We start from the raw sequence: 27,495 nt of genomic DNA, 5'->3' as shown, positions 1-27,495 counted from the left end.
AGAATAGCTTGAAAAACAGTTGCATTTCTAGTTAAGCCCATGAGTATGTTGACCTCAATCCTGTAAGATCAGCACAGATGATATTAACTTCTGGGCATAAGGTACAAAATTTTCATTCTTTGCAAATATAGTGTATCTTAAACAGCAAAATTTTAAGTTGAAGAAGACAATGGCTTTCTTTATAGCTAGAAAGTATGCTTTTTAAAGACAAGAAAATGAAAATTACCTTATTGAAATGTCAAAAACTTTTCTAATGTCTCCTATCACAGATCATTATTTACTAAGGGAACGAAAAAAGAGTGGAGTCTCGAAGGCAATGGCACCCCACTCCAGTGCTCTTGCCTGGAGAATCCCAGGGATGGGGGAGCCTGGTGGGCTGCCGTCTATGGGGTCGCACAGAGTCGGACACGACTAAAGCGACTTAGCAGCAGCAGCAGCATTGCCACCAAATAAACCAATGTGGGTAAATTCTCAAACAAAAAAGTTGAATTAATCTTAGACAATAAACCACAAAGAACACCAAAGCAACTAATGTAACCTTCTGTTCTTTGAATCCACTAATTGGTAACATGTTTGAAACATCCAATTTGACCTGAAAGGGAGCAGACCTACCTTAGGGCTGGAGGTGAGCTTCTCCATCACAGAGAATGAGCTCTTCTAGTAATAACAGGATCTAGGACTTATCCTCGCATGGGCTAGCAGGCGAGTGGTGTAGTATTTGGTTCTGTCTGGATAAAGAATTGGGTGCCCTCATCTTTACCAGTGGAATGGATCTCCTCCACAATCAGTGGATCAGCACCCACCCAGCTGCTCTTGCTTTTCTGTCATCCTTGATGATGAAGCTGCAGGGATGTTGCCAACACTTGAGGGTGGAAGCAATCCTCAACAAAACGTCTATGGGGAGGGGAGGGAAAGGATTCCCAAGCAGAAAATTCTATGTGTTGGAGACCTGTTTCCTTAAATTTATCATTAAATTTGGTGAAGGGGGAAGCAAAAAAAAAAAAAAAGAAAGACCATAATAATAAAATTCAGCAACAACACACCCTGTTCATGGCATGTGCTTAAATTGTCTCACGAGCACAGAGCCCATTACCAACTCAACTTGGACCAGCCAAGGGGTCACAGCACTGCTTCCGAGGGCTGGGGCCCAGGCCAGGCAGGACAGAGGGTTTCTGCAGGAAAGTGGGGAGGTTTGGGGCACGAGAGGCGCTCAGACTTGGGAGATCTCTCTGTCCTGCAGGCCTCTTTCTGCAGTTCTCGGACAGACATCACAGCCTAATGCAGACTGACCTGGGTTGCATTTAAGGAGCTGGATACATAGTATAGGGGTGAACATGAGGACATGGGTCCAAAAGCATAAGTTCATCTCATGTTTCCTGTAGGGCCTCCCACTCATGTGATTCCTCCCCAGGCTCATGTAAAGCATGATCTGAGTTACCACTTTCTACCACACACTTTTCTGGACAGTGTTCTCAGAAAATGAGGTGGGTGTTGTGTACTTTCAAAGTGGCTGTCGACTGGCATTTAAAGTCACCAAACTCCAAACAGCTGGCCAGGCCTTTCAAGGTCTCTGGTGCTCCTGGAGAAAGACACCCAGAAGGAAGAGGGTATTGCAGCACTGCAGCAGCACCCGGCTGTGGTCATGGAGGAACCAAGTTGCTGCCTGGTCCCTGCAGATCTGGATGTACCAGACCTCAACGTGCAGAGGATGAGAGCTTCTAGCCAGGCTCCCTGTGTGCCCTTCACTGGACCTTGTAGAGGACTTTGCAGAGACTGGAGGAGGCTGCCTGGTTCCTCCTGCACACTGTCATCACCTCCTGAGCAGGCCTCCCCTGTACATCTCCCACCTGAGGACTGGCACCACCTCTGACCTTCTGCCCTTTGATGAGGGTTCAGGCATGTCCATCCCCAACCTGGTGCTGAGTGGTTTAGTGGGAGGACTCAAGACTTGGCCTACAATTATTCTCACCACCACTCAGAGCTGTCTCTGCCCCAGGACCAAGATACACTCTTTTAAAGTAGTGTGCTTGAGGGACTTCCCAATAAAGTTTCTGCAGTCTTACAAATAAGAAAACTAGTACTCAGAGGGTCAAAAGTTGATCCCAGAGGGTCAAGTCAAGAGTCAGGTGGATTAAGAAAACTGACTAGACCATCATCGCTAAGGACCCCAAGCAAACCCCTTGGTTTCATGGTCACGCTATATAAATGATGCTATGAATAAAATTATGTCCCCCCATATTTACATTGATTCCCTAAATCCAAGTATGACTGTATCTGGACATGGGACCACTAAGGATGTAATCAGGGTTAAATGAGGTCATAAGGGTGGGTGCTGATATGATAGGATTCGTGCCATCGAAGATGGGACATTGAGAGCTCCCTCTGCCTGCAAACCCACCAAGAGGAGGCCGTGTGAGCACAGAGGAGAGTGGAGGCCACCTGTGACCAGGAAGAGAGCTCAGGATGACATCACCTGTGGTCACCATCACCTTGACCCTGGGCTTTCAGCCTCCAGGTTGTGGGGAATCAATGTCTGTGGTTCAGGCTGCCTTGTCTGTGATATTTTGCAAGGCAGCCTGAACCAAGACAAAGACAGATACCATGATCAGGGGCTCTGCTCCCCGCTCTGTCATCCTAAGTCCCAAGTTCAAGGGAAGACTAAAAGGCAATCAAAAAGAGGACCAGTGACCCCAAAGCACAGTTTTGAGTGTGGGTAATGGTGCAGACCTTTGGTGTTTTTCTCCATCTCTCTTCAAATATCCTTTTCCTTCCAACTTTTAAACCTCTGTTTCCCAAATGTATTGTAAGTGCTCTCAACTTAGGGATGAAATTTATTATTCAGCACTTGTTGTCTCTATAATTACATTTAGAAATTGAATAAAATTTTTCTAGTTCTTCCCTTAAAAAAACATTACTTTACAAATACATCAGTTCAGTTCAGTTCAGTCGCTCAGTCATGTCTGACTCTTTGCAACCCCATGAACCACAGCACACCATGCCTCCCTGTCCATCACCAACTCCTGGAGTTTACCCAAACTCATGTCCATTGAGCCGATGATGCCATCTGACCATCTCATCCTCTGTCGTCCCCTTCTCCTCTTGCCCTCAATCTTTCCCAGCATCAGAGTCTTTTCAAATGAGTCAGCTCTTCGCATGAGGTGGCCAAAGTATTGGAGTTTCAGCTTCAACATCAGTCTTTCCAATGAACACCCAGGACTGATCTCCTTTTGGATGGACTGGTTGGATCTCCTTGCAGTCTAAGGGACTCTCAAGAGTCTTCTCCAACACCACAGTTCAAAAGCATCAATTCTTCTGCGCTCAGCTTTCTTTAGGGTCCAACTCTCACATCCATACATGACTACTGGAAAAACCATAGCCTTGACTAGACGGACCTTTGTTTACAAAGTAATGTCTTTGCTTTTTAATATGCTGTCTAGGTTGGTCATAACTTTCCTTCCAAGGAGTAAGCATCTTTTAATTTCATGGCTGCAGTCACCATCTGCATTGATTTTGGAGCCCAAGAAAATAAAGTCAGCCACTGTTTCCACTGTTTCCCCATTTATTTGTCATGAAGTGATGGGACAGAATGCCATGATCTTAGTTTTCTGAATGTTGAGCTTTAAGCCAACTTGTTCACTCTCCTCTTTCACTTTCATCAAGAGGCTCTTTAGTTCCTCTTCACTTTCTGCCGTAAGGGTAGTGTCATCAGCATATCTGAGGTTATTGATATTTCTCCCGGCAATTCTGATTCCAGCTTGTGCTTCATCCAGTCCAGCATTTCTCATGATGTACTCTGCATAGAAGTTAAATAAGCAGGGTGACAATATACAGCCTTGACGTACTCCTTTTCCTATTTGGAACCAGTCTGTTGTTCCATGTCCAGTTCTAACTGTTGCTTCCTGACCTGCATACAGGTTTCTCAAGAGGCAGGTCAGGTGGTCTGATATTCCCATCTCTTTCAAAATTTTCCACAGTTTATTGTGATCCACAGAGTCAAAGGCTTTGGCATAGTCAATAAAGCAGAAATAGATGATTTTCTGGAACTCTCTTGCTTTTTCAATGATCCAGCGGATATTGGCAATTTGATCTCTGGTTCCTCTGCCTTTTCAAAAACCAGCTTGAACATCTGGAAATTCACGGTTCACGTATTGCTAAAGCCTGGCTTGGAAAATTTTAAGCATTACTTTACCAGCATGTGAGATGAGTGCAATTGTGCAGTAGTTTGAGCATTCTTTGGCATTGCCTTTCTTTGGGATTGGAATGAAAACTGACCTTTTCCAGTCCTGTGGCCACTGCTGAGTTTTCCAAATTTGCTGACATATTGAGTGCAGCACTTTCACAGCATCATCTTTCAGGTTTGAAATAGCTCAACTGGAATTCCATCACCTCTGCTAGCTTTGTTCATAGTGATGCTTCCTAAGGCCCACTTGACTTCACATTCCAGGATGTTTGGCTCTAGGTGAGTGATCACACCATCGTGATTATCTGGGTCATGAACATCTTTTTTGTACAGTTCTTCTGTGTATTCTTGCCACCTCTTCTTAATATCTTCTGCTTCTGTTAGGTCCATACCATTTCTGTCCTTTATCGAGCCCATCTTTGCATGAAATGTTCCCTTGGTATCTCTAATTTTCTTGAAGAGATCTCTAGTCTTTCCCACTCTATTGTTTTCTTCTATGTCTTTGCACTGATCGCTGAGGAAATCTTTCTTACCTCTTCTTGCTATTCTTTGGAACTCTGTATATAAATGGGTATATCTTTCTTTTTCTCCTTTGCTTTTTGCTTCTCTTCTTTTCACAGCTATTTGTAAGGCCTCCTCAGACAGTGACTTGGTTTTTTGCATTTCTTTTTCTTGGGCATGGTCTTCTTGATCCCTGTCTCCTGTACAACGTCACGAACCTCCATCCATAGTTCACCAGGCACTCTATCAGATCTAGTCGCTTAAATCTTTTTCTCATTTCCACTGTATAATCATCAGAGACTTGATTTAGGTCATACCTGAATGGTTTAGTGGTTTTCCCCACTTTCTTCAACTACACAGAATTTCCCAAAAAATGCTTTGCAAGAGTCAGTGGTTTCAATAAGAAAAACCTGGTCTTGTTTCCTGTGCAGTTCTCTTTGAAATCCTTGTGGAGAGTTGGACACAGCAAGGAAGAGCCTGTGCCAGCACTACACCTCCAAATGCAGAGCACATGTGGCGACCAGGGGAGCAGGGCATTTGTGGGCCACATGTGAGTCAGGCTGCATCCCATTCCATCAGGCTGGCTGATGGGTGGACTCTTCCTTCTCTGAAAAGGGCACGTCCATCTAGTTCACAAAGCTTGCCTTGAATGGGCTGCTAGAGTCCCCTGAACTGCTTACATTAACCATCCGACAGCTTCCTTCTGAGACCCTGGACTCACCTTGGGGACCCTGTGCTTGCCCAGGTACGCTGATACCTAGCAGAGCCATGGCATGCATGCTAGCAGGGGTTCTCAAAGTCTAACATGTGTTCTGAAATGCAAAATCCAGACTGCTGGGTCTGGGGCCATATTGAAAACTACTGCACCATAAGTTCACATGAAATGAGCATTTGGTATCTAGGCAAGGACTGGATAAATAGGCCCCACAGCGTCAAGTGTACAAACCACACTAAGGTCGCTACAGTGTTAATACAAATTCTTAATCTGTGTGTACTGTGTGTCAAATCGTACACTGGCTGAATGGGTCTACCTTCTTCTGTGGGACTGAGGCCAAGAGGTGGCCATAGGCCTAACCTAGGGAGACTCTGGTGTAATAGAGTCAGAGAAGTCCAGTTCAGCAGCATCACCTGGCAACACAGAAGCAGGATACAAGTTGCGAGCAGGGCTTGCCCAGAGAGGGTCTATGCATCAGAGGCAGGGTTCTGGGTTTGAGGCTGGGGTCACCAGGAAGAATCCAGTTTTATGACTGCTTAGCTCCTGGGCCCATCAAGTGAGGCCTGAGAGAACAGTTCAGTTCAGTTCAGATGCTCAGTCATGTCTGACTCTTTGTGACTCCAGAGACTGGAGCATGCAAGGCTTCCTGTCCAACACCAACTCCCAGAGCTTGCTCAAACTCATGTCCATCAAGTCAGTGATGCCATCCAACCATCTCATCCTCTGTCGTCCCCTTCTCCTCTCACCTGCAATCTTTCCCAGCATCAGGGTCTTTTCAAATGGGTCAGTACTTCATATCAGGTTGCCAAAGTATTGGAGCTTCAATTTAGCATCAGTCCTTCCAATGAATACTCAGGACTGATTCCTTTTAGGATTGGCTGGTTGGATCTCCTTGCAGTCCAAGGGACTCACAAGAGTCTTCTCCAAAACCACAGTTCAAAAGCATCAATTCTTTGGTGCTCAGCTTTCTTTATGGTCCAACTCTCACATCCATTCATGACTACTGAAAAAAACATAGCTTTGACTATATGGACCTTTGTTTGCAAAGTAATGTCTCTGCTTTTAAATATGCTACCTAGGTTTGTCATAGCTTTTCTTCCAAGGAGCAAGAGTCTTTTAATTTCATGGTTTCAGTCACCATCTGCAGTGATTCTGGAGCCCAAAAAAAGAAAGTCTGTCACTGTTTCCATTGTTTCCCCATCTATTTGCCATGAAGTGATGGGACCAGATGCCATGATCTTAGTTTTTTGAATGTTGAGTTTTAAGCCAGCTTTTTCACTCTCCTCTTTTACTTTCAAGAGGCTCTTTAGTTCCTCTTTGCTTTCTGCCATAAGGGTGGTGTCATCTGCATATCTGAGGTTATTGATATTTCTCCTGGCAATCTTGATTTCAGCTTGTGCTTCATCCAGCCTGGCATTTCCCATGATGTACTCTGCATATAAGTTAAATAAGCAGGGTGACAATATACAGGCTTAACATACTCCTTTCCCAGTTTGGAACCAGTCCATTGTTCCATGTCCAGTTCTAACTGTTGCCTCTTGACAGGTTTCTCAGGAGGCAGTAGTAAGGTGGTCTGGTATTTCCATCTCTTTAAGAATTTTCCAGTTTGTTGTGATTCACACAAAGGCTTTAGTGTAGTCAATAAAGCAGAAGTAGATGTTTTTCTGGAATGCTCTTGTTTTTTCTATGATCCAATAGATGTCGGCAATTTCATCTCTGGTTCCTCTGCCCTTTCTAAATCCCACCTGAATATCTGCAAGTTCTCAGTTCACATACTGTTAAAGCGTGGCTTGGAGAATTTTGAGCATTACTTTGCTAGCGTGTGAGATGAGTGCAATTGTGGGGTAGTTTGAATATTCTTTGGCATTGCCTTTTTTGGGGATTGGAATGAAAACTGACCTTTTCCAGTCCTGTGGCCACTGCTGATTTTCGAGGCTGCAGTAAAATGACCAGGAGAGCTTGCACCTCAGGTACAGGTCAGAAGCCCAGCCGTCAGGATGATGAAGCGAAATCTGAGCGCTGGCCGCATCCTCACAAAACCTATATGTCACCAGAAGCCAGGCAGCTGCCCCAGCCTACAGAGGGCCTGAGTATGTGAGAAGAAGGAGTGGGGGTATATGCCAACTGGAGGGGCATACCTGCTCCAAAGGCATTCAACTTGTAAAACCGTTTAAAAGACACTGCTGGTTGGAACACCTTGACCTGGAGGAAGATCTCAGAAGCTGGGAGCCTGATGATTATCCTGATGGACAGGATGCCAGGAGATGTTACCTGAACAGGTGTGGAGGGGTGCATTCTGGTTGGGTTCCAATCATGAAAACTTGTGTTTCTCTTAACTGCAACCTCAATATCATTAACCTCTACTTGGAGGTCATGTGACTTGAGAATCTACAGCTTCCTGTATCCAGGTCACATCGGAGCAGGTTTTTTTCTCTTTCTCACTCAGTAGTTGAGTCAATCAGCCCACTGGGGGACCTGGGACACAGCCCAGAAACCTTTAAAGTTGCCTGTCAGTGTTTATTTTTAAAATGCATGTGATTTGGGAGAGAATGGATACATATATATGTATGACTGAGTCCCTTTACTGTCCACCTGAAACTACCACAACATTGTTAATTGGCTATACTTCTTTAAAAAAATACATCGTGAAATTTGCATGCTACCTTTAACGGAGAACTATTGTTTCCTACATGTAAGTTAAATTTATGCTTCGATGCACCAGCTTTCTCCTGACCTGCCCAGCACTGGAGAGGACCTGTGTGTTCCCAGTGGCCCAGGTAATCTTGTCAGTGGCATGTGGAGCCACAGGACGGCCAGGCCAGGAGACTCCTGGAACCTGGCCGGCCCTTGAGTCCAGGTCCACGCATCTCCCCTTCTCAATCCAGGTTCCAGCTACACCAAATTTTCCCCTTCTTACACACACTAGTCCTTTCGCAAATGCTATTTATTTCCTTCTGTTTGCTCGGATGTCCTCTTCCCAGTGTCTCATGAAAGCTAAGAGTTCAACAATGAGTAAATGATCATTTTCATTTTTTCAGTCTGTTTGGATCCCAGTCTGTTCAGTCTTCCACAAAAGGAGACTGTCTCTTAGGATGATTGGTTTAGCACCAAATCCAAAACAGTAATAGCATCTTCTATGAAAGATTAAATCATGGGTTCAGTAAAGAATACCTCCACCTTTTCACAGGATAAGCAAGGAGTTGAGAGTTTACGATTAGCCCGTTAACCAGGCTACTTCTTTGTAGGAAAGATTCTCATAAAGAAACTTGGTAGTAATGGGAAACTCTTGATGACATTCTGCATCAACAGAATGATTGTGTTTGTTTTTTAACTTCGCTTAGATTTAACTCAAACAAGCAATGACTTAATAAGGCAGAAACATTGGGGAGGCAGTCACTAGAAATGGTGAATTAGGACCAGGATAATCAAGTGTATTATATGTTCAATAAGAATCACCTCCCTTTAATGTCACATAAGGGTTCATGTCCCAGGAATTTTCTCCGGGAAGATTTTTAAGGCAATGAAAATACTCCGTATCATACTATAATGGTGGACACATGCCATGATACATTTGTCCAGACCCAGAGAATGTACAACAGGGAGCGTGAACCCTGATGCAAACTATGGACTTCAGGGGAGATGATGTCTGAGTGCTGGTTCATTAGTTAGAAGAGATGCAGCACTCTGTGAAAGGGTGGAGGAAGTGGGCTGTATTCAGGGCAGGGGGTATGTGAGAAATATCACTGCCTTCCTCTCAATTTTGCCTTGAACTTAAAACTGCTCTGAAAAATAAAGTCTTTTTTAAAAAGGGTATTCTTTCAGTAAAAATGTAAATCAAACTAAACCAAACACGACCGTTAGCCTGTCACATGGAAAATGTTCTTCTGGCAGAGTCCCCTGTGTCCAAACTGCCCTTCCCAGCTTCATCTCTTCATGTACTGGTGCTGAAGAGAAGCCAGCTCCCCTCCTTCCTCTGCAGGGGGCATGGCCCGCACCCTGGCATGCAGGTGAAGGAGGAAGACCAGGCTAGGCTTGCTACCCACCCCTTCATCTGGGAGCAGGTGAGCTCTCTCCAGAAGAGGCACTGAGGACAATACCTGTGTCACGGGGGTCTTGCGCTGTTTACAAGGCCTGGGACCTGCAAATCCATGCAGAGTTGTAAACTTGGCTATTACAAAAGGGGTCTGACAGCCCACAGCAGCAGGATCGCAGCACTGGACACTGAGAGAGGTTTCCTGTACTCTGAGAAGAGAATGCTGCCGTCTCCTGTCCTAGCCCCCTTGGGCATGCATGCTAACTGGACGTGAGTTAACTGACCACATCAGGATGACACAGCTCTGACACGTGAATGCTTGACGCCATTTATGAAGCTCCCTTTTGCCTAAGGGCATTGTCCCTTCAAAGACCGTCTCTCTACTTGTCCTCCAGTTAGAGTGATGGGACCAGCATTCTCCTCGCAGGGACCCTGAGCAGTGCTGACAGCACTCTTCCTAAAAGAGCACTCACCAGAGCATCTTCCTTAAGAAAGTTCCAGAACACCCATTCCCATGTCTCATCTAAGAACAGACTGGGACCTGTGTTTTTAAATCCAAAGGAAATCTTAGAAAAAGAGAGAAAGAAAAATCACTGCTATATGCAGAATATACCAGACTTCATGTACTAATGTGCTTTCCTTGTGAGAATCTTCCATGTTTGGAAATAGTGTGGTTAAGGTACTAACTGTAAATTATAAATGACTTGCTTATCCTGCAAAAAGGTGGGCATGTTCTCTGATAAAATGGAAGAGAGAAATCACACTGATAAACAACTAGGAGATCCAGTTTCAGCAAGGGTCAGGATGTGACTTTGGCCCACTCTTATATTATTAAAGAGGAGGACACATAAAACCAATTCCTGCAGCAAGAAGCTGCAGTGTCAGCAAGTTACAAGCTGCTAAGGGAGCCCACAGGCTGCTGCAGGAAACCTTGGGAAGGGATAAGTATTTACTACTCTGAAAAGAGAAATCTATTTTAATACTTAATCTCTACGGCTGAACCTGCTCTCATGGCTGCATTGCAAAATGGCACCGAGATAACTTCTACTTTGGAAGAAAATGAAAACTAAAGATAAAATTGGGAGAATAGGTTCACTTTGAAAACATTTTTCAAAATGATGTTTTTAGTTTTCAAGCAGATATTCTATCTCTCCTTGTGCATTTATAGTACCAGACCTGTGGGTAATTTAAGACAGGATCTGTGAGTCCATTTCCTTAAAAAAATATATGTAACTAGACTGATAGAAGTCAGGGTTTCACATGTGTACACTTATTCACAAACTCATTAAATTGTACACATTTACTGTGGCAGCTTTTATAGGTTAATCATACTTTAATAAAGTGATTTGCTAAAACATAACTAGAAATTGAGCCCAAATATTAATATAAGAATGGTGAGTAAACCCTAATACATTCACTGATAAAACTAAGTTCAGTTCAGTCACTCAGTTGTGTCTGACACTTTGCAACCCCATGGACTGCAGCACACCAGGCCTCCTGGTCCATCACCAACTCCCAGAGCTTACTCAAACTCATGTCCATTGAGTTGGTGATGCCATCCAACCATCTCATACTCTGTCATCCCCTTCTCCTCTTGCCTTCAATCTTTCCCAGCATCAGGGTCTTTTCAAATGAGTCAGTTCTTCGCATCAGGTGGCCAAAGTATTGGAGTTTCAGCTTCAACATCAGTCCTTCCAATGAATATTCAGGACTCATTTTCTTTAGGATGGATTGGTTGGGTCTCTTTGCAGCCCAAGGGACTCACAAGAGTCTTCCCCAACACCACAGTTCAAAAGCATCAATTCTTCGGCGCTCAGCTTTCTTTATAGTCCAACTCTCACATCCATACATGACTACTGGAAAAACCATAGCTTTGACTAGACAGACCTTTGTTGACAAAGTAATGTCTCTGCTTTTCAATATGCTACCTAGGTTGGCCATAACTTTCCTTCCAAAGAGTAAGCGTCTTTTAATTTCATGGCTGCAGTCACCATCTGCAGTGATTTTGGAGCCCAAGAAAAGAAAATCTGTCACTGTTTCCACTGTTTCCCCATCTATTTACCATGAAGTGATGGGACCAGGTGCCATGATCTTAGTTTTCTGAATGTTGAGCTTTAAGCCAACTTTTTCACTCTCCTCTTTCACTTTCATCAAGAGGCTCTTTAGCTCTTCTTCACTTTCTGCCATAAGGGTGATGTCATCTGCATATCTGAGGTTATTGATATTTCTCCTGGCAATCTTGATTCCAGCTTGTGCTTCATCCAGTCCAGAATTTCTCATGATGTACTCCGCATATAAGTTAAATAAGCAGGGTGACAATATACAGCCTTGACATACTCCTTTCCTTATTTGGAACCAGTCTGTTGTTCCATGTCCAGTTCTAACTGTTGCTTCCTGACCTGCACACAGATTTCTCAAGAGGCAAGTCAGGTGGTCTGGTATTCCCATCTCTTTAAGAATTTTCCACAGTTTGTGGTGATCCACACAGTCAAAGGCTTTGGCATAGTCAATAAAGCAGAAATAGAGGTTTTTCTGGAATTCTATTGCTTTTTCAATAATCTAACGGATGTTGGCAATTTGATCTCTGGTTCCTCTGCCTTTTCTAAAACCAACTTGAACATCTTGAAGTTCACAGTTCATGTACTGTTGAAGTCTGTCTTACATGCATCTAAACCTATGATAATATGGCCTGTTTCCCAAGTTTAAATGAGAAAAATATACTTAGGATAGGGATCACTCTGTAAAAGAAGAAACGCAGACACTCCAGAAACCTGAGCATCTCTAGCATGAACCTGCCCAAAGGAACTCCTCCCTTCTATGGATGTTGGGCCACAGGAATCCAATGTGGATCCTAACTTCTGGCTCCAGGGCCCTTCTCCTGGGAGGCAGTCACAAGGAGGGCACCCACAGAGGAGCATGTCCTAGTGTTCCCCAATAGCATCACTTTGAAAAGCTGTTTTGCATCACCTCTTAGAGGTAAAGACGTTGTATCCTAGGAAAATATTAAGGGCAGGAGCAATGTTCCTCAAATTTTTGTGCACATGGTGTATAAAATAATTTTAAAAACCTGTGAACCCCTTTGCTCCAGTAAATCATTACCTGAAATTTTCTTTATAAAACTAAAGTAGTTGCAAAGGATGCAATTTTAAGTAGAATCAGAATATTTTAACATAAAACTGTTATATCACTCTTTTCAATGTATCAATCAGAATAAAAACACCCAGAATGATGCAGTTATCCATTATTCATTTTTAAAATTCTTGAGCAGATGGTTTTCGAAGATTTAAATATTTTACATCATTTCTTACCTCTCTTGGTTTCCTAGAAATACAACTCCCATTCATTCCTGCTTCAGAATCATACAAAAATATTTTTATGTTTGAATGTCTTTATAATTGGTTACTCTATCATATTCTACATAATAAAGTGTATAAACATTTAGATGGAATTGTTTCCTGTGATTTTGTTAAATTTTTAAATTACAGATTGAGGTAATAACAGCAGTACAAAAATGATTAAAAAATGTGATTATGATCTATTTTGATAAATATCAAACATCATATTAAAAATTCTATTAGCATTAAAAACTATTAAAATTCTATTAGTATCAATACTCTGGAATATTACGAACGGTTCCATTGTATCTTTTACAGCTGGGAAGGGATGGGAAGACAAGTCAATCCATGACCTTGGCTACAGGCACCTTGACAGGCAGATCACCTCTCAATATGGATTCAGGTGGAAATCGAGGGTTTGGAAACTGATTCCCTTTGATGTCAACTCCATGCGTCACATTGTATGCCTTAATGTAAGCTTGCACTGTTTTCATTTGGAAAATTGATAACTGGTTGTAGTTACACCTCTGACAGTCAGTCTGTAAGTGGACTTGAGTATGGTCACTCAGGGGGTTGACCCCAGCTATGCTATTTCAGGGCCAAGGATGCTGGTACTGACTCAGGTGGTGTTCACCTACCTGGAGTCGGCTTGTGGGCCTGAGATCGCCCTTCTTTCTGAGCCCACCTCTAACAAAAATGAGCTGTGCGGTCCCAAGGATCAGGGTGAGTATGGTGAGCTAGCTGGCATCCAGCCGGGATGGTGAGACACTGCAGATTGTTACTAGGCCTAGATTTACACCCCGAGGCCTTGCAAACTGCACAGCAGTACCCTCCCATCCCACTGACCCCGGCCGGGCCCTTACCTCCCATTGACCACACTTCTCTTCTCCAGCCCGCTGGGCAGCACCACGGTCATGGCCACCACCCCGCCGTCCAGCGAGTGCTTTCTGCTGAGCTGGTTCTGTGGGGGCCCAGGGGATGCTCTGCGAGGAGATCTCTGTCCGCTGTGCAAGTTGGGGGTGGCAGGCTTCCCAGGAGGTGGGGGAGCGCGAGCCTTCATCTTCCTCCTTGAAAGGCAACAAGAGGAAGGATGAGTAAGTTGGCAGCTTCCAACCTGAAGCCAACAAAGCTGTTGACAGCCAGCAGTTTCTAAGGACCCTTCCTCCTCATTGTTCATTCTTGTAAGTATGTAGGGCCTTCTGGGTCACAGGAACTTTTAAAAATCAATATATTACAACAAAGACCTACTGTACAGCACAGGGAACTGTGTTCAATATCTTGTAATAACCTAAACCCAAAATAATCTGAAAAAGAATATATATGTGTGTATGTATAACTGAATCACTTTGCTGGACACCTGGAACATTATAAATCAAATATACTTCAATAAAAAAAACAATATATTGGCACTCTTCAACACTAAGAGAAAATGGACAATTAAGAAAAGTGGAGAGCACATTTTTTTAATTGAAGTAGAACTGATTTACAGTGGTGTGTTAATCAGCTGTACCAGCAAAATGAGGCGCAGTTATACATTTAATACATTTGTTTTCATCTTCTTTTCCCTTATGGTGTATCACAGGATATTGAATATAGTTCCCTGTGTTACACAGTAGTTATCCATTCTATATATAAAAGCTTATATATCTGTTCGTGCTAACCACCCACTCCATCCTTCCCCCACACTCCTCCCCCTTGGCAGACACGTCTGTTCCCTATGGAGAATTCATTTTGAGAGTAAGTATTCCTGGAAAGAAACAGCCTAAAGTGTGTTCCCCTCCTGGGATAGGTTGGTGTGGAAGAATCTGTTTGGACCAGTCCTTTCTGAACCATTCAGCAGGTCACAAATTCCAGCTAATTAAGGGGGCTTCCCAGCTGGTCTATGTCGCTCTAGCTGAAATCGCTGCCCAAGCTCCAGATCCATGACTAGCTGAAGATCTGGAATCCATGAGTCCATGATATTGAGGATGTGCTGGGACCTCATTAAGATGTACTAAACTATCCAGAAAATCCACTAGGCTGACACCCACAGACACAGGCACTGTGGACGGAGGTGGCAGTTTTGAGGCAGGGGCTTCGATGATATTTTAATACCCCCTTGGTCTTCACCTTATTTCTGACTCTGCTTTAAATTCTTAATTCACCTTGTAGATTTCTAAACATCTGACAGTGAATCACCCACTCTGATGAACATACTTGGGAATTTTTGTTTCCTTCAGATTATTCAAGGAAGGCAACTGGCCTTAAACAAAGTCTTATTTTATGTATAAGTATATACTTATATATATTTATATATACTTTATACTTTTATATTTGTACTTTTATATACTTTACACTTATATATAAAATATATACATCAGTTCAGTTCAGTTCAGCTGTTCAGTTGTGTCCAACTCTTTGTGACCCCATGGACTGCAGCACACCAGGCCTCCTGGTCCATCACCAACTCCCGGAGCTTACTCAAACTCATGTCCATTGAGTCTGTGATGCCATCCCACCATCTCATCCTCTGTCGTCCCCTTCTCCTCCTGCCCTCGATCTTTCCCAACATCAGGGTCTTTTCAAATGAGTCAGTTCTTCCCATCAGGTGGCCAAAGTATTGGAGTTTCAGCTTCAACATCAGCCCTTCCAATGAATATTCAGGACTGATCTCCTCTAGGATGGACTGGTTGGGTCTCCTTGCAGTCCAAGGGACTCACAAGAGTCTTCCCCAACACCACAGTTCAAAAGCATCAATTCTTCGGTGCTCAGCTTTCTTCACAGTCCTACTCTCACATCCATACATGACTACTGAAAAAACTATAGCCTTGACTAGATGGACATTTGTTGGCAAAGTAATGTCTCTGCTTTTTAATATATACATGCTGCTGCTAAGTCACTTCAGTCGTGTCCGACTCTGTGCGACCCCATAGACGGCAGCCCACCAGGCTCCCCCGGCCCTGGGACTCTCCAGGCAAGAACACTGGAGTGGGTTGCCGTTTCCTTCTCCAATGCATGAAAATGAAAAGTGAAAGTGAAGTCGCTCGGTCGTTTCCAACTCTTCGCAACCCCATGGACTGCAGCCTACCAAGCTCCTCCGTCCATGGGATTTTCCAGGCAAGAGTACTGGAGTGGGGTGCCATTGCCTTCTCCCTAATATATACATATGTGTATGTATATGGGGCTTCCTAGGTGGTGCTAGTGGTAAAGAACTCACCTGCCAATGCAGGAGACATAAGAGACATGGGATTGATCCCCGGATCAGGAAGATCCCCTGGAGGAGGGGATGGCAACCCACTCTGGTATTCTTGCCTGGAGCATCTCATGGACAGAGAAGCTCGGTGAGCTACAGGCCATGGAGTTGCAAAGAGTCAGACATGACTGAAGCAACTTAGCATGCATGCATGCATGTATGTATATATGTATATGTATGTATGTATGCATGTATACACATGTACACATTTATTTATATGCTCCTTACTTACATAGGGGATCTTCCTGACTCAGAGATTGAATCCAGGTGTCCTGCATTGCAGGCAGATTCTTTACCATCTGAGCCACCAGGGAAGCCCTTACTTATATAAAAGTTTTATTTTACATAGACCCTGGCTATTATATAGGAGTTGGCATTTACTCAGCATCAAGACCTATGCTAACAGTACCCTCAGGAAGTTCACTTCATTCAAAATATTTTGCAACTGAGAATACTGAGTGTCAGTTAAATCCAAGCTCCCCTGGAGGCCTGGGGAGGAGGTGTGTCTGGCTTTCAGGGCCTTGTCGCACCCACCTTGCTCTCCTCCCATCTGCCTTCCTCCAGACTCCAAGTGGAGGAGCCATGAAGAGGCGATGTGAGCCCTCAATGATTAACTTCTCCTGCACAGCAATGTGCTGGGGCATTCTGTCTCAAAGCACCAGACATTCGAATTCCATTTCTAGATACTTATCCTAAAGAAATATTCCCACAAGAATGCATTGTGGGAGGTTCAAAGATGCTCAGTACAATTTACAATGGCAAACAAATGTAAGATATTCTAACCACAGGTCAAAAAGAGGGAATTTCAATAAATGCTAGTACAAAAACAATGTTATGCTGGTATTGGTTAAATATACTTTATTTTTAATTTTACCTTGGACTGTAGCTGATTTATAATGCGCTTCAGGTGTACAGCAAAGTGTTTCAGTCATACATATATATGTTGTTTTTTCATTTAGGTTATCAAGAAGAACTAGTACTGCTATATAACACAGGGAGCCCATCCTGGGGTTCTCTGACAACCTAGGGGGTGGGATGGGGCAGGGGTAGGAGGGAGACTCAAGAGGGAGAGTCTATATCTATATCTATATCGTTGTGACTGATTCATGTTGTTGTACAGCAGAAACCAATACAACATTGTAAAGCAATTGTGTGTGTGTAGCCTCAGTCACTTCAGTCGTGTCCAACTCTTTGTGACCCCATGGACTGTAGCCTGCCAGGCTCTTCTGTCCATGAGATTTTCCCAGCAAGAATACTGAAGTGAGTTGCCAGACCCTCCTTCAGGAGATCTTCCTCATCCAGGGATTGAACCTATGTCTCCTGTATTGCAAGCAGATTCTTTACTGCTGAGCCCCTGGGGAAGCTCACAAAGCAATTATCCTCCAATTAAAAAGAATACTGTCAAAATTACTGTACTGTCTACAGATTCAATGCAGGCAATCTACATATTCAATGCAAGTTCAAGATCAGTCGCTCAGTCATGTCCGACTCTTTGCGACCCCATGAATTGCAGCACACCAGGCCTCCCTGTCCATCACCAACTCCTGGAGTCTACCTAAACCCATGTCCATTGAGTCGATGATGCCATTCATCCATCTCATCCTCTGTCGTCCCCTTTCCCTGCCCCCAATCCTTCCCAGCATTAGGGTCTTTTCCAATGAGTCAACTCTTCGCATGAGGTGGCCAAAGTATTGGAGTTTCAGCTTCAACATCAGTCCTTCCAATGAACACCCAGGACTGATCTCCTTTAGGATGGACTGGCTGGATCTTCTTGCAGTCCAAGGGACTCTCAAAAGTCTTCTCCAACACCACAGTTCAAAAGCATCAATTCTTCGGTGCTCAGCTTCCTTTATAGTCCAACTCTCACATCCATACATGACTACTGGAAAAACCATAGCCTTGACTAGACGGATCTTTGTTGGCAAAGGAATGTTTCTGCTTTTAAATATGCTGTCTAGGTTGGTCATAACCTTCCTTCCAAGGAGTAAGCGTCTTTTAATTCAATGCAGTTCCTATCAAATTGCTAATGGCATTTTCCATAGAACTAGAACAATAAATTTTAAAATTTGTATGGGGGCACAAAAGATCATGAATAGCCAAAGCAATTTTGAGAAAGATAAACAACAGCTCGAGGAATCAGGCTTCCTGACTTTAGGCTATGCTGCAAAGGTACAATAAACAAAACAGTATGGTACTGGCACAAAAACAGAATTATAGATCAATGGTACAGGACAGAAAGCCCAGAAATGAACCCACACACCTATGGTCAATTAGTCTATGACAAAAAAGGCAAGAATAAACAATGAAGAAAAGACAGTCTCTTCAATAAGTGGTGCTGGGAAAACTGAAGAAGTTAAATAAAAGAATAAATATACTTTAAACATATAAGTTGACGTTCTAAAATATTCAATACAGACATTTTAGGAAAACAAACTTTATAATACTGTTTGAGAAATACTGTTTATAAGAGAAATAAACATTATAGCAATAGACCATAAAACTGTCTAGAAAGACAAAGCAAGGAATTAGCAACAATGACATACAGGTGATGGGTACCACAACATTTGTTTTGCTATTTTCACTTCTATGCATTTCCTAATATTTTCTATAACATCACTTCTCTATGTATTACTTGTAAAATGAAAGAGGTAATCTTAAAATGGGGGAAAACAGCAAATGGGGTTCAGATGAGGCCTCAAACCATCACCTTTCATGTCATAGTTAACACAAGCCTTAGAAGCGACACTTGGGTCTCATCCTCTAACCTGACAAGTAAATATAAATTAATTCCCTTTTTTTATGAAAAAACCTTAGACCTACATCATATTTTTAAAATTTTTATGCTTTATTCTAATACATTATGTTTTTTTCCCTTTAAACTTACAGAAATAAAGTAGCAAACATATATTGCTCTGGCCTAAGGACTGTGTGTAGTTAATTCATTTATTCCTTACAATAACACTCCAGGGAGGGACTGCCATTCCTGTTTTATAGATATAAAGTACAGGCACATCTTTCTTAGATTACAGACAATTTGGTTTCAGAGCCTGAAAATTTAACCAGTGCATTCTTCAACCACTATTAGGAAGACCAGATATTGGGCCATTTTACAGATGGAAAAGTCAAGGCAGAGAGATAGGCTATATAAAATAGATAAATAGCAAGGATATACTGTATAGTTCAGGGAACTCTACTCAATATTTTGTAATAAGCAAGGAGATCAATCCAATCAATCCTAAAGGAAATCAACCCTGAATATTCATTGGGAGGACTGATGCTGAAGTTGAAGCTCCAGTACTTTGGCCAACTGATGCGAAGACTGACTCACTGGAAAAGACCCTGATGCTGGGAAAGGCTGAAGACAGAAGGAGAAGGGAGCAACAGAGCATAAGATGGTTGGATGGCATCACCAACTCAATGGACATGAGTTTGAGCAAGCTCCGGGAGATGGTGAGGGACAGGGAAGCCTGACATGCTGAAGTCCACGGGGTCACAAAAAGTTGGACACAACTGAGCTACTGAACAACAACAGTAAGGAAAAATAATCTGAATACATATATACATATATATATATATGTATATATATATATGTATATATATATATGTATAACTGAATCACTCCTCATACCTGAAACTAACTCAACTATATTTCAACTAAAAAAAAAAAAAGAGAGGCAGAAAAAGCTGCCTTGAACTCCTTCAAAGAACGCTGTCAAAAAGGAGGCATTTGTTCATTCACCCAGCACTGAGATGGGGGCAAAAGAGACAGAAGCAATGTCCACTGCTCCAGGTTTCCCCAAATAAATGATGTCCCCACCACCCTGAGTCAGCTTTTCCATCCCCAATTACACCTCTTGCCACCCCCCAACCAAGCCTTCATCACCGAGGTCTGCACAAACGCAGTCTTTTCTTTCACCCCATTCCCATCCTTCATTCCACAAATACGTGCTGAGTGCGACCATGGGCCCGTCATCTCTCCTGCCTTGCTCTGCACACAGCACCCCTGACTGCACGGTGACAAAGCTGCCCTCCACAGGCTTCACAGACGCCCAGAGAGGCTTCTGCGGATCCAGCATGCTGTGGTGTGCATGCGTGTGAGTACACACGTGTACACATGCAAGTTGGCCAACACTGAAAACACTAGGACATTTCAGGTGAACAAAATGAATTTCTGACTCTTCGAAAAAAAGCAAAAATCAAAGATCTGATTGGGCCCTGAACACCTTCAAACAAAGCCCAGCTGAGTGTGTCCATCTGGACCTGTAGACTTCAGGCTATCACAGACCTGTCCCCTGTAGAGCTGTTGGGACATCCAAACCACAGCTTGAAAATCAGGGCTCTCCAAGTGTTGCAGGGAGGAAGCCAATTCTGATTTCATGTAGGAAACTGTTTCTTTGACTTGCTTTTCATTACTTTTATTATTATAATCATACTGAATGGCTTGCCTGGAGGACCCTGTCCCTCTGCTTGACTGTAAACTAAAGTGCCTTTGTTCAAGTCATGGAGAGATAGTTTGTCCCTGCCTACCTGTTAATAGCAGAGATTAACACACTCCTTCCAAAGGGTGGCCATTACCCTGAAGATGTTTTGCAAGACTGAAGACCCTTTCATTTTACTTCTCCACTGCCTCCCCCTCTCTGTTACGCCTTTTGACTTTAATTCCTCATTGCTTCTTTCTCTCTGATCTATAAAAGAACCTGGCATCCAGACCCCAATAAGATGGTTATTTTGAGGCGCTACCATCTTCTTGGTCAGCTGGCTTTCCAAATAGTCTCTTTCTTGCCTCAACATCTCGTCTCTCGGATTCATCGGCCTGTCGTGCAGTGAACAGAGCAAGCTTGGATTCAGTAACACACGCACCCTCAGTCCTGACCCCTCTTTGCTCTCCCCACTCGGCTGGTGATGGATCTCAGATCTCTGATCCCGGAAGCATGAACGTCTCTGCTTGCCTCTGCCTCACCATCTGGCTGGAGGTTTTGTTCCCTTGAAGACACAGCTTAAAACCCTGTCTCCCGAGAATCCTCCAGGTGCTCCTGACCTTCAGACACACGTGGCTGAGCTCAGGGGTCTCTACCTGCCTGCAGAAGCACCTGGGAAGTTTAAAATGTGTTTACCTCTCACCGAGAACCAATCAAACCTGAGCCTCTCAGAGCTGGTTTATGTTAACAATCACAACATCCCTTGAGAACAGAGGCTCTTATCTTAACATGAAAATGGCAAATGGTTTTACCTGCAAATTTGTATCATTTGATGAAAGCAGCTGATAGAAAAATATACAGTTAATATATATTAATTTGTTCATAACTTCATGAGTCTGTTTTTATTTCATAGAAATAACATTTGCAGATTTTCAGAAGTGTACATGAAAAAGTTTCACACCAAAAGCAATGCCTAGGGTGAGGATGGATTTGAGGACCTGACAACGAGCAGGACCCCATAGGACTTCCGGGTACAGAATCCTTTCTGTGGCCCCTGCTTCTCGTTTGTAGGGAACAGACCCCAGCCTCCATGACCTTTTCTGATTTCCAAAGGGCAGATTCAAACAGTTGCTAATCAGAGAAGGGAGGGAGGAAGGGGATACAGAGACATGAGAGGGGCAGCGGAGAGACAACGTGCAGCCTGGGGCAGGGTCCTGGTTCTACATCAAGGCACACACATGGCAATATCGTTGAGCTCTTTATAAAACTAAGTTCTCCAACAAATGGAAGGTGCTAGCATCCTCCACCCAGAGAAGGCCAGCTGAGGCCAGATTAAAGAAACCAGAGCAGCTCATCAGAAGACCACCTGAAAGCAGATTCGAGGAGCGCACACCCTACACACACTCTACGTCTGCAACCTCATGCTCGAATCATCGCGACAGAACTGCTCACCAAATCCTCCTGGGTAGAGATACACAGTTTTGAGGGGCACCGGACTGCTGCATCCCCCTATACCTGTGCGACCCCACAGACAGCAGCCCACCAGGCTCCGCTGTCCCTGGGATTCTCCAGGCAAGAATTCTGGAGTGGGTTGCCATTTCTTTCTCCAATGCATGCAGGCAGATATATATATATATATATATATATATATATATATATATAAATATATATAAATAAAACTGAATCACTATGCTATATACCTGAAAGTAGCATGATATTATAAATCAACTATGCTTCAACAGCAACAGAAAATAAATACAATAAAAATACACTTAGTCTCATGAGATCCTCATATTCTAAAGGATAAGATCTCTAGTTCTCATTTTATAGCTGAGGAAACCATGCTCAGATGGGTTCTAAGTACACAGGTATCCCACAGATATTTGGGGAGTGCCTAAATGACTTTTGCAATGTCACCAATAAAGCTGAAGGGAGCAGAGGGTGGTTTCATGTCTGCTTTGTCTGGAGGAGGGGCCTGGCAGCTGCAGGAAGACATTCTCGGGTGAGGACACCACCGAGGATCTAGATGATCCCATAGCCAGCAGGGTCCCTGAGGACTTAGGAGAACAGGCGAGGAGTCGGGTAAGGGGGGCAGCATCTGGGCACACATCAGATGGAAAAGCAAGGCTGGAGGCAGCAGTACCAGCTCCAGGTTCACAGCACGGGGGCTGAAGTGGAGGACAGGTAGGGTGGGAGAGGATGCCAGACAGAGGGGTCGTCAGGGAGGTAGTGGGCTCTGGGGGTGGGGAGGACACGGCACGGCAGGCTACCAGACTCCTGCATAAGGCTCCATGCGGGCCAGCAGAGGACACGCCCTCGGAGATGGCCAGAAATACACTTTCGATGGGTTGAGTTCACGATGACAATGGCACAACCGGAGCGCAAATGGGCAGAAGAAAGGAGTGACTCAAGGCATCTCTCAGGGCACTCTGGGGTCCTCGCTCTAGACCAGGTCACTCTGTGGTCCCAGCCACTGAAAAGCCCTGCAAGTGGTGTCAGCACCTCTATTCACCCTCAGTTCAGAGTGACTGGCCCTCATCTGGACATCAGGGCTGGCCCAGCTCCGAGGCCACACCAGGAGGCAACAGAAAAGAGCATCTCTTAGGTGGTTCTGAGTGTCCATCTGGATCTGGGCTATCTCAGGGGAGTCTCTCCTTCCTGCACCTCAGTTTCCAGGTGGGTAAACTGAAAGCTGGATGGTAGGACTTCCAGTTCTAATAGACCAAATCACAGAAAAATATAGACCCAAACTACCACCATTATATAAAATTAAATTAAGTGGCAGTCAGGATTAAGATGGCCAGTATCAAAAAACAAAAAACATAAAGTAAGTGATGGTGAGGATGTGGAGAAATTAAAAGCCTTGTGCACTGTTGGCTGGAATGTAAATTGGTGCAGCCACTGTGTAAAACACTCTGGAGATTCCTCAAAAAATTAAAAATAGAACTACCATATGACCAAGAAATCCCAGCTCTGGGTATATACCCCAAAATAATTGAAAATAAAGACTTAAGAGATTATTTGTATACCCATGTTCAGAGCAACATTATTCACAATACCCAAAAGGTGAAAACAACTCAAGAGTCTATCAACAGATGAATGAGTAAACGAATGAAATGTGAATTCATTAATAAATGAATGAAAATGAAAATGTGGCAAATACACATTATGGAATATTATCCAGCCTTTGAAAGGAAGTGAATTCTGACACATGTTAAAAGATGAATGAATCCTGAGGATGTTATGCCAAGTGAACAATATACCAGTCAGAAGGACACAGATTGCATGATTCCACTTATAGAAGGAACACAGGGCAGTCAAGTTCATAGAGACAGAAAATAGAATGGTGGTTACCAGGGGCTGGGGGAAGATGGGCAGTTTTACTTAATGGGTTTACTGAGTTTTTGTTTAACAGAGTTCCAGTTTGGTAGATGGTTCCAGATGAAAAAAAGTTCTGGAGATGATTGGACAACCATGTGAATGCACTTACATTCCTGAACTGCATGCTTACACACAGTCAAACAATGGTAAATTTTATGTTGTGTGACTGTATCACAATTTAATCATGACCATTACCTCCTAACAAGACCAAATCTCATCATAATAAAATGAAGTTTTCATTCTCATCTTTGTTAGTCTTCCTGCCAAGATTCTCTTTCTTGGGCACCCCTCCCTCAGTCTCTGCCCCTCGTGTCCCTCTGCCCAAGAGAAGCTTCTCTGGCTGAGCACACTGGAGGGCAAGGCAGAAGATGTAGGACCTGATGCGGTGGGGGCTCACGGGCCCCTTAGAGGAAGGGAAGGAAGGGGAGAAGCTGGATCCACCCATGGGAGGTAGCCCTGCCAGGAGCAGGGCCCTGTGGGGAGCAGGGGGCTGAGGAGGAGTTAGAGCGATGAGACCTCTCCACGGTCTCCCCCTTGAGCCCCCCTCCATCCCAGAAGCAGCACAATACCTCGAGCTTGTGTGTTCTAGGGGGTAACCACGGGCCAGTTCAATAGCAGAAGCTGTCCAGATGCGCGGACCCCCCAGGCTCCTCCGATCATAAGCAGCATCTCCCCATAACACAGCACCACCAGCCTTCTCTACCCAGGAGGGGCCCCTGTTCTTCCCTCAGGCCTCAGTGGCCTTCACTTGGTCCAGGAAAGCCAAGGTCAGGTCCAGTAGCTGGTTCCTCCCTGGAAAGTCTGTGCAGGCGCTGGGCAGCTAGGGCCGCCTGAGTCTAGAAGCAGATGACAGTCAAAGGGCTGAGTTTTTGCCCCAGTCTGAGGACCCACCTGGAGCCAGGACTCAGGGCCTGGCCCCTCCTGGGTGCACCCTGGGAGGCTCTTCAGGGCCTGAGTCACTGAGCAAGCAACTTACCTTCCCAATGCTCCCTCCAGGACAAGCAGCTGGGAGTGCACGGGCAGGAAGGACTTAGTCAATGAAAAAAAAAAAAAAAAAAATTCTGGCATCTCAAACGTTATCAATCAGAGATCCAAGCGGTTATATGTTAAAAATCATCACACAGTCATTGCCTAAACGTCAGGAGCAAGGCTGCGAGTTCCCACACCAGCGGGGTTGCTGTCAGCCGGGTCGCACACTCTGAGCCCTTCAACTTGAAGCAGGAGGCACAGATGCTCCCCCTAAAGCCAGAGGGTCCTCAATGGTGTGGGCTGTGCATCTAACACTGTCTGGACTCAGTGAGTGCAAATCCCAGGGCCCAGTCCAGGCAGCTGAGTTAAAACCTAACTCCACGGGCCACAGCTGGCACCCAGCCAGGATGGAGGAGCCCAGGCAGCAGGACTGCAGCCTCAGAAGGGAAAGTTCACATGCCTCTCCACTCGCTGAGCAGAGTCCAAGGGTGCTCTGCTCCCTGTGTCGCTATCCAAGGACAGTGATGCTGACGCCAGCTCAGCTGAATGACAAGCCTGCAGAACCCCTGCCTGTGCACCATGGTGGCGGCCTGGGCAGGAAGCAAGGTGAACAGCATCGCCTGAAAGGGGATTCCAAAGAGAAACCAGGCACACCTGCTCCTCCTGGGCCTGGTCCACCGCTGAAGCCAGCTTGGCTAAACAGACCTGTGGATGCTGCAGGCAGAAGACAGTCGCCCATCCCTCTCAAGAGTCTGTCCAAGCATGATGTTTGCTTCCTGCTGGAAAAGGCAGAAAGTTGGACACAAGCTACCCTAGTTCTTGGGTCAGGTCACTTACAGTGTCACCTGGTTCCTCCTGCCAGCAGCTGGATGAGGTCTCTGCTCATCCCGAGGAAAGGAGCAGCTGGAGGCTGCCATTTGCTCCCCATGAGAAGCAGCCCAGGAGGCTGGGGGTGCTCCAAAGGGCCTCGCCCAGCCTCCCAAACCTGACACTGCATTGAGTCACCTCCCAGTGGACCTCGGCTGCAGTGAAGAATTCAGAGATCTGGGGATCATAGTTTCAAGGAAGCATCAAAGAAAGGGGGCAGAAGAACACGATTTTAATAATGACATCATCAAACATTATTTTGCACACTTAGATTTAACTTCTCCTATGAGCAATGCTACATGTGTCTGGGAAGACAGTCATCCACTGACAAATAGTTAGGGGCCCCATCACATCCCAGGGCCATCCTAAGATTGACAATTGCAGCTGGAAGTCACCCTCCACAAGCTCGTGGTCCCCAAGGGTGGACAGCAGCTCACGAGATACAGAAAGAAGGATGGTAGAACCACAAGGGCAAGGAAGGTAAGATGTGCTCTCCAAGGATTACACAGGTCTCTCCATTTAGACAGAATTCACCATGCTTCTGGAAATGATTTGTGAGTGCTGATAAGAAAAATCAGACAGAGGTGACAAGAACAAGTGGGCATGAGGCTGTCCTCAGCAAGGAGGTTAATTTTGAGGGCACCAAGGTAGGGAGGGCTTGGGATATAGGACCATTTTAGGAATCTGGTATGTGGTAAGGCGTGGAGATAAGTACAGGCTGGGGTACAGAGGACCTGGGCGTATGGAGCAGGAGGACTTTGAGAATTTCCTATGAACGATGAGGAACAAAACAGACTCTGCCCACAAGGTGACTTGCACATGCACACACACACATGCACACCTGTGCACACACCCATGCACACACCCCACATGCATACCTGCACACACACACCTGTACACACACACCACACACATACACACGTGCACACAGGCATACAGAGCTCTGAGCGGCAAGTTCACGAACAAGTGCAAATTTAAAGCAGCTGACCATCAGATCCAAAGGAGAAATTCCACCGTCACAAGAAACAACAAGAGAGGAACAGGGGCTGGAAAGAATCAGGGGCAGGAAAATCCATGTGAGCAGGACTAAAGGGAAGTCAGAGCATGTTGTTAGAACAGCTCCATGTGGGAAAGGATTCTGCGTGCCTGGCGTCAGGAGCCTGGCTGAGGTGAGGACAAGAGTGCCGGCTTCTCCGATGGAAACATGCTTAAAGGCATGCAGACAGGTGTGCAGACAGTCCTGGAGAAGATGTACTCAAAGGCAGCTGTGACCCTCCCCCTCCTCCACATCCCACCCTAAAGTGGGGGGTGTCCCATCCCCAGCAGCCTCCAATAGGGTCTGGGGGTGGATGCTTTATTTCCTTTTGTGCCCAGGTGTCCGTGAGCTGGGCTGGTGGTGGTAAAGGTGAGGACATGAAGGCAGAGGTGTATGTGGGGGTGGGGGTGGGGGGGTGGGCATGTAGCTGTGATGGCCAAGACTCCAGGTTCTGTACCTGTAGCCTAGGACCCACTCGGTAAGAGCTCTGGGTCCTTAGGTTCCCTCAGGAACCTCTGGGCTCTCTTAGGACAAAAGGGACTCTGTCAGGACAAAAGGGACTCGGTAAGGACTCTGGGTCCTTAGGTTCCCTCAGGTTCCACTGAGTTTCCTCAGGACAAAAGGGAACCAAGTCAAGTGCCTCCAAAGGGAGGTCAAACCAAGTCAAGTGCCTCCAGATTGCCACCTGGGAAGGCCTTAATTAGCTGTGTGCATTGTTAAACAGGCAATGAGAACTATTTCATTTAACTGCTTTTTAGTTTCATGTTTGGATACATTATGAAATCAATGCATCAAATTAATGGCATCTGGTTATTTGCATTAAAAGCA

At 44.8% G+C, this 27,495-nt stretch overlaps 1 protein-coding gene across 14 annotated transcripts in view; it reads right to left on the bottom strand.

The window, feature by feature from the left end:
• COBL (cordon-bleu WH2 repeat protein) overlaps positions 1 to 27,495 on the bottom strand; it is a 318,704-nt gene that overhangs the window by 203,341 nt on the left and 87,868 nt on the right. For all 14 annotated transcript variants that reach the window (XM_081534556.1, XM_081534547.1, XM_081534551.1 and 11 more), the window contains exon 2: positions 13,628 to 13,831. Coding sequence is in view for 11 of the 14 variants with exons in the window: in XM_081534547.1 (XP_081390673.1) it covers positions 13,628 to 13,831 (204 nt within the window). In the remaining 3 variants the exon portion in view is untranslated. The remainder of the gene's footprint in view (positions 1 to 13,627; positions 13,832 to 27,495) is intronic.

Source organism: Giraffa tippelskirchi, chromosome 10, assembly GCF_054371585.1.
Source record: "Giraffa tippelskirchi isolate mGirTip1 chromosome 10, T2T-mGirTip1v1.2.pri, whole genome shotgun sequence".
In the NCBI taxonomy this organism is placed as follows: domain Eukaryota; kingdom Metazoa; phylum Chordata; class Mammalia; order Artiodactyla; family Giraffidae; genus Giraffa; species Giraffa tippelskirchi.
The sequence above is the reverse complement of the archived record's forward strand: the minus strand, read 5'-3'. Positions and strand labels throughout refer to the sequence as shown.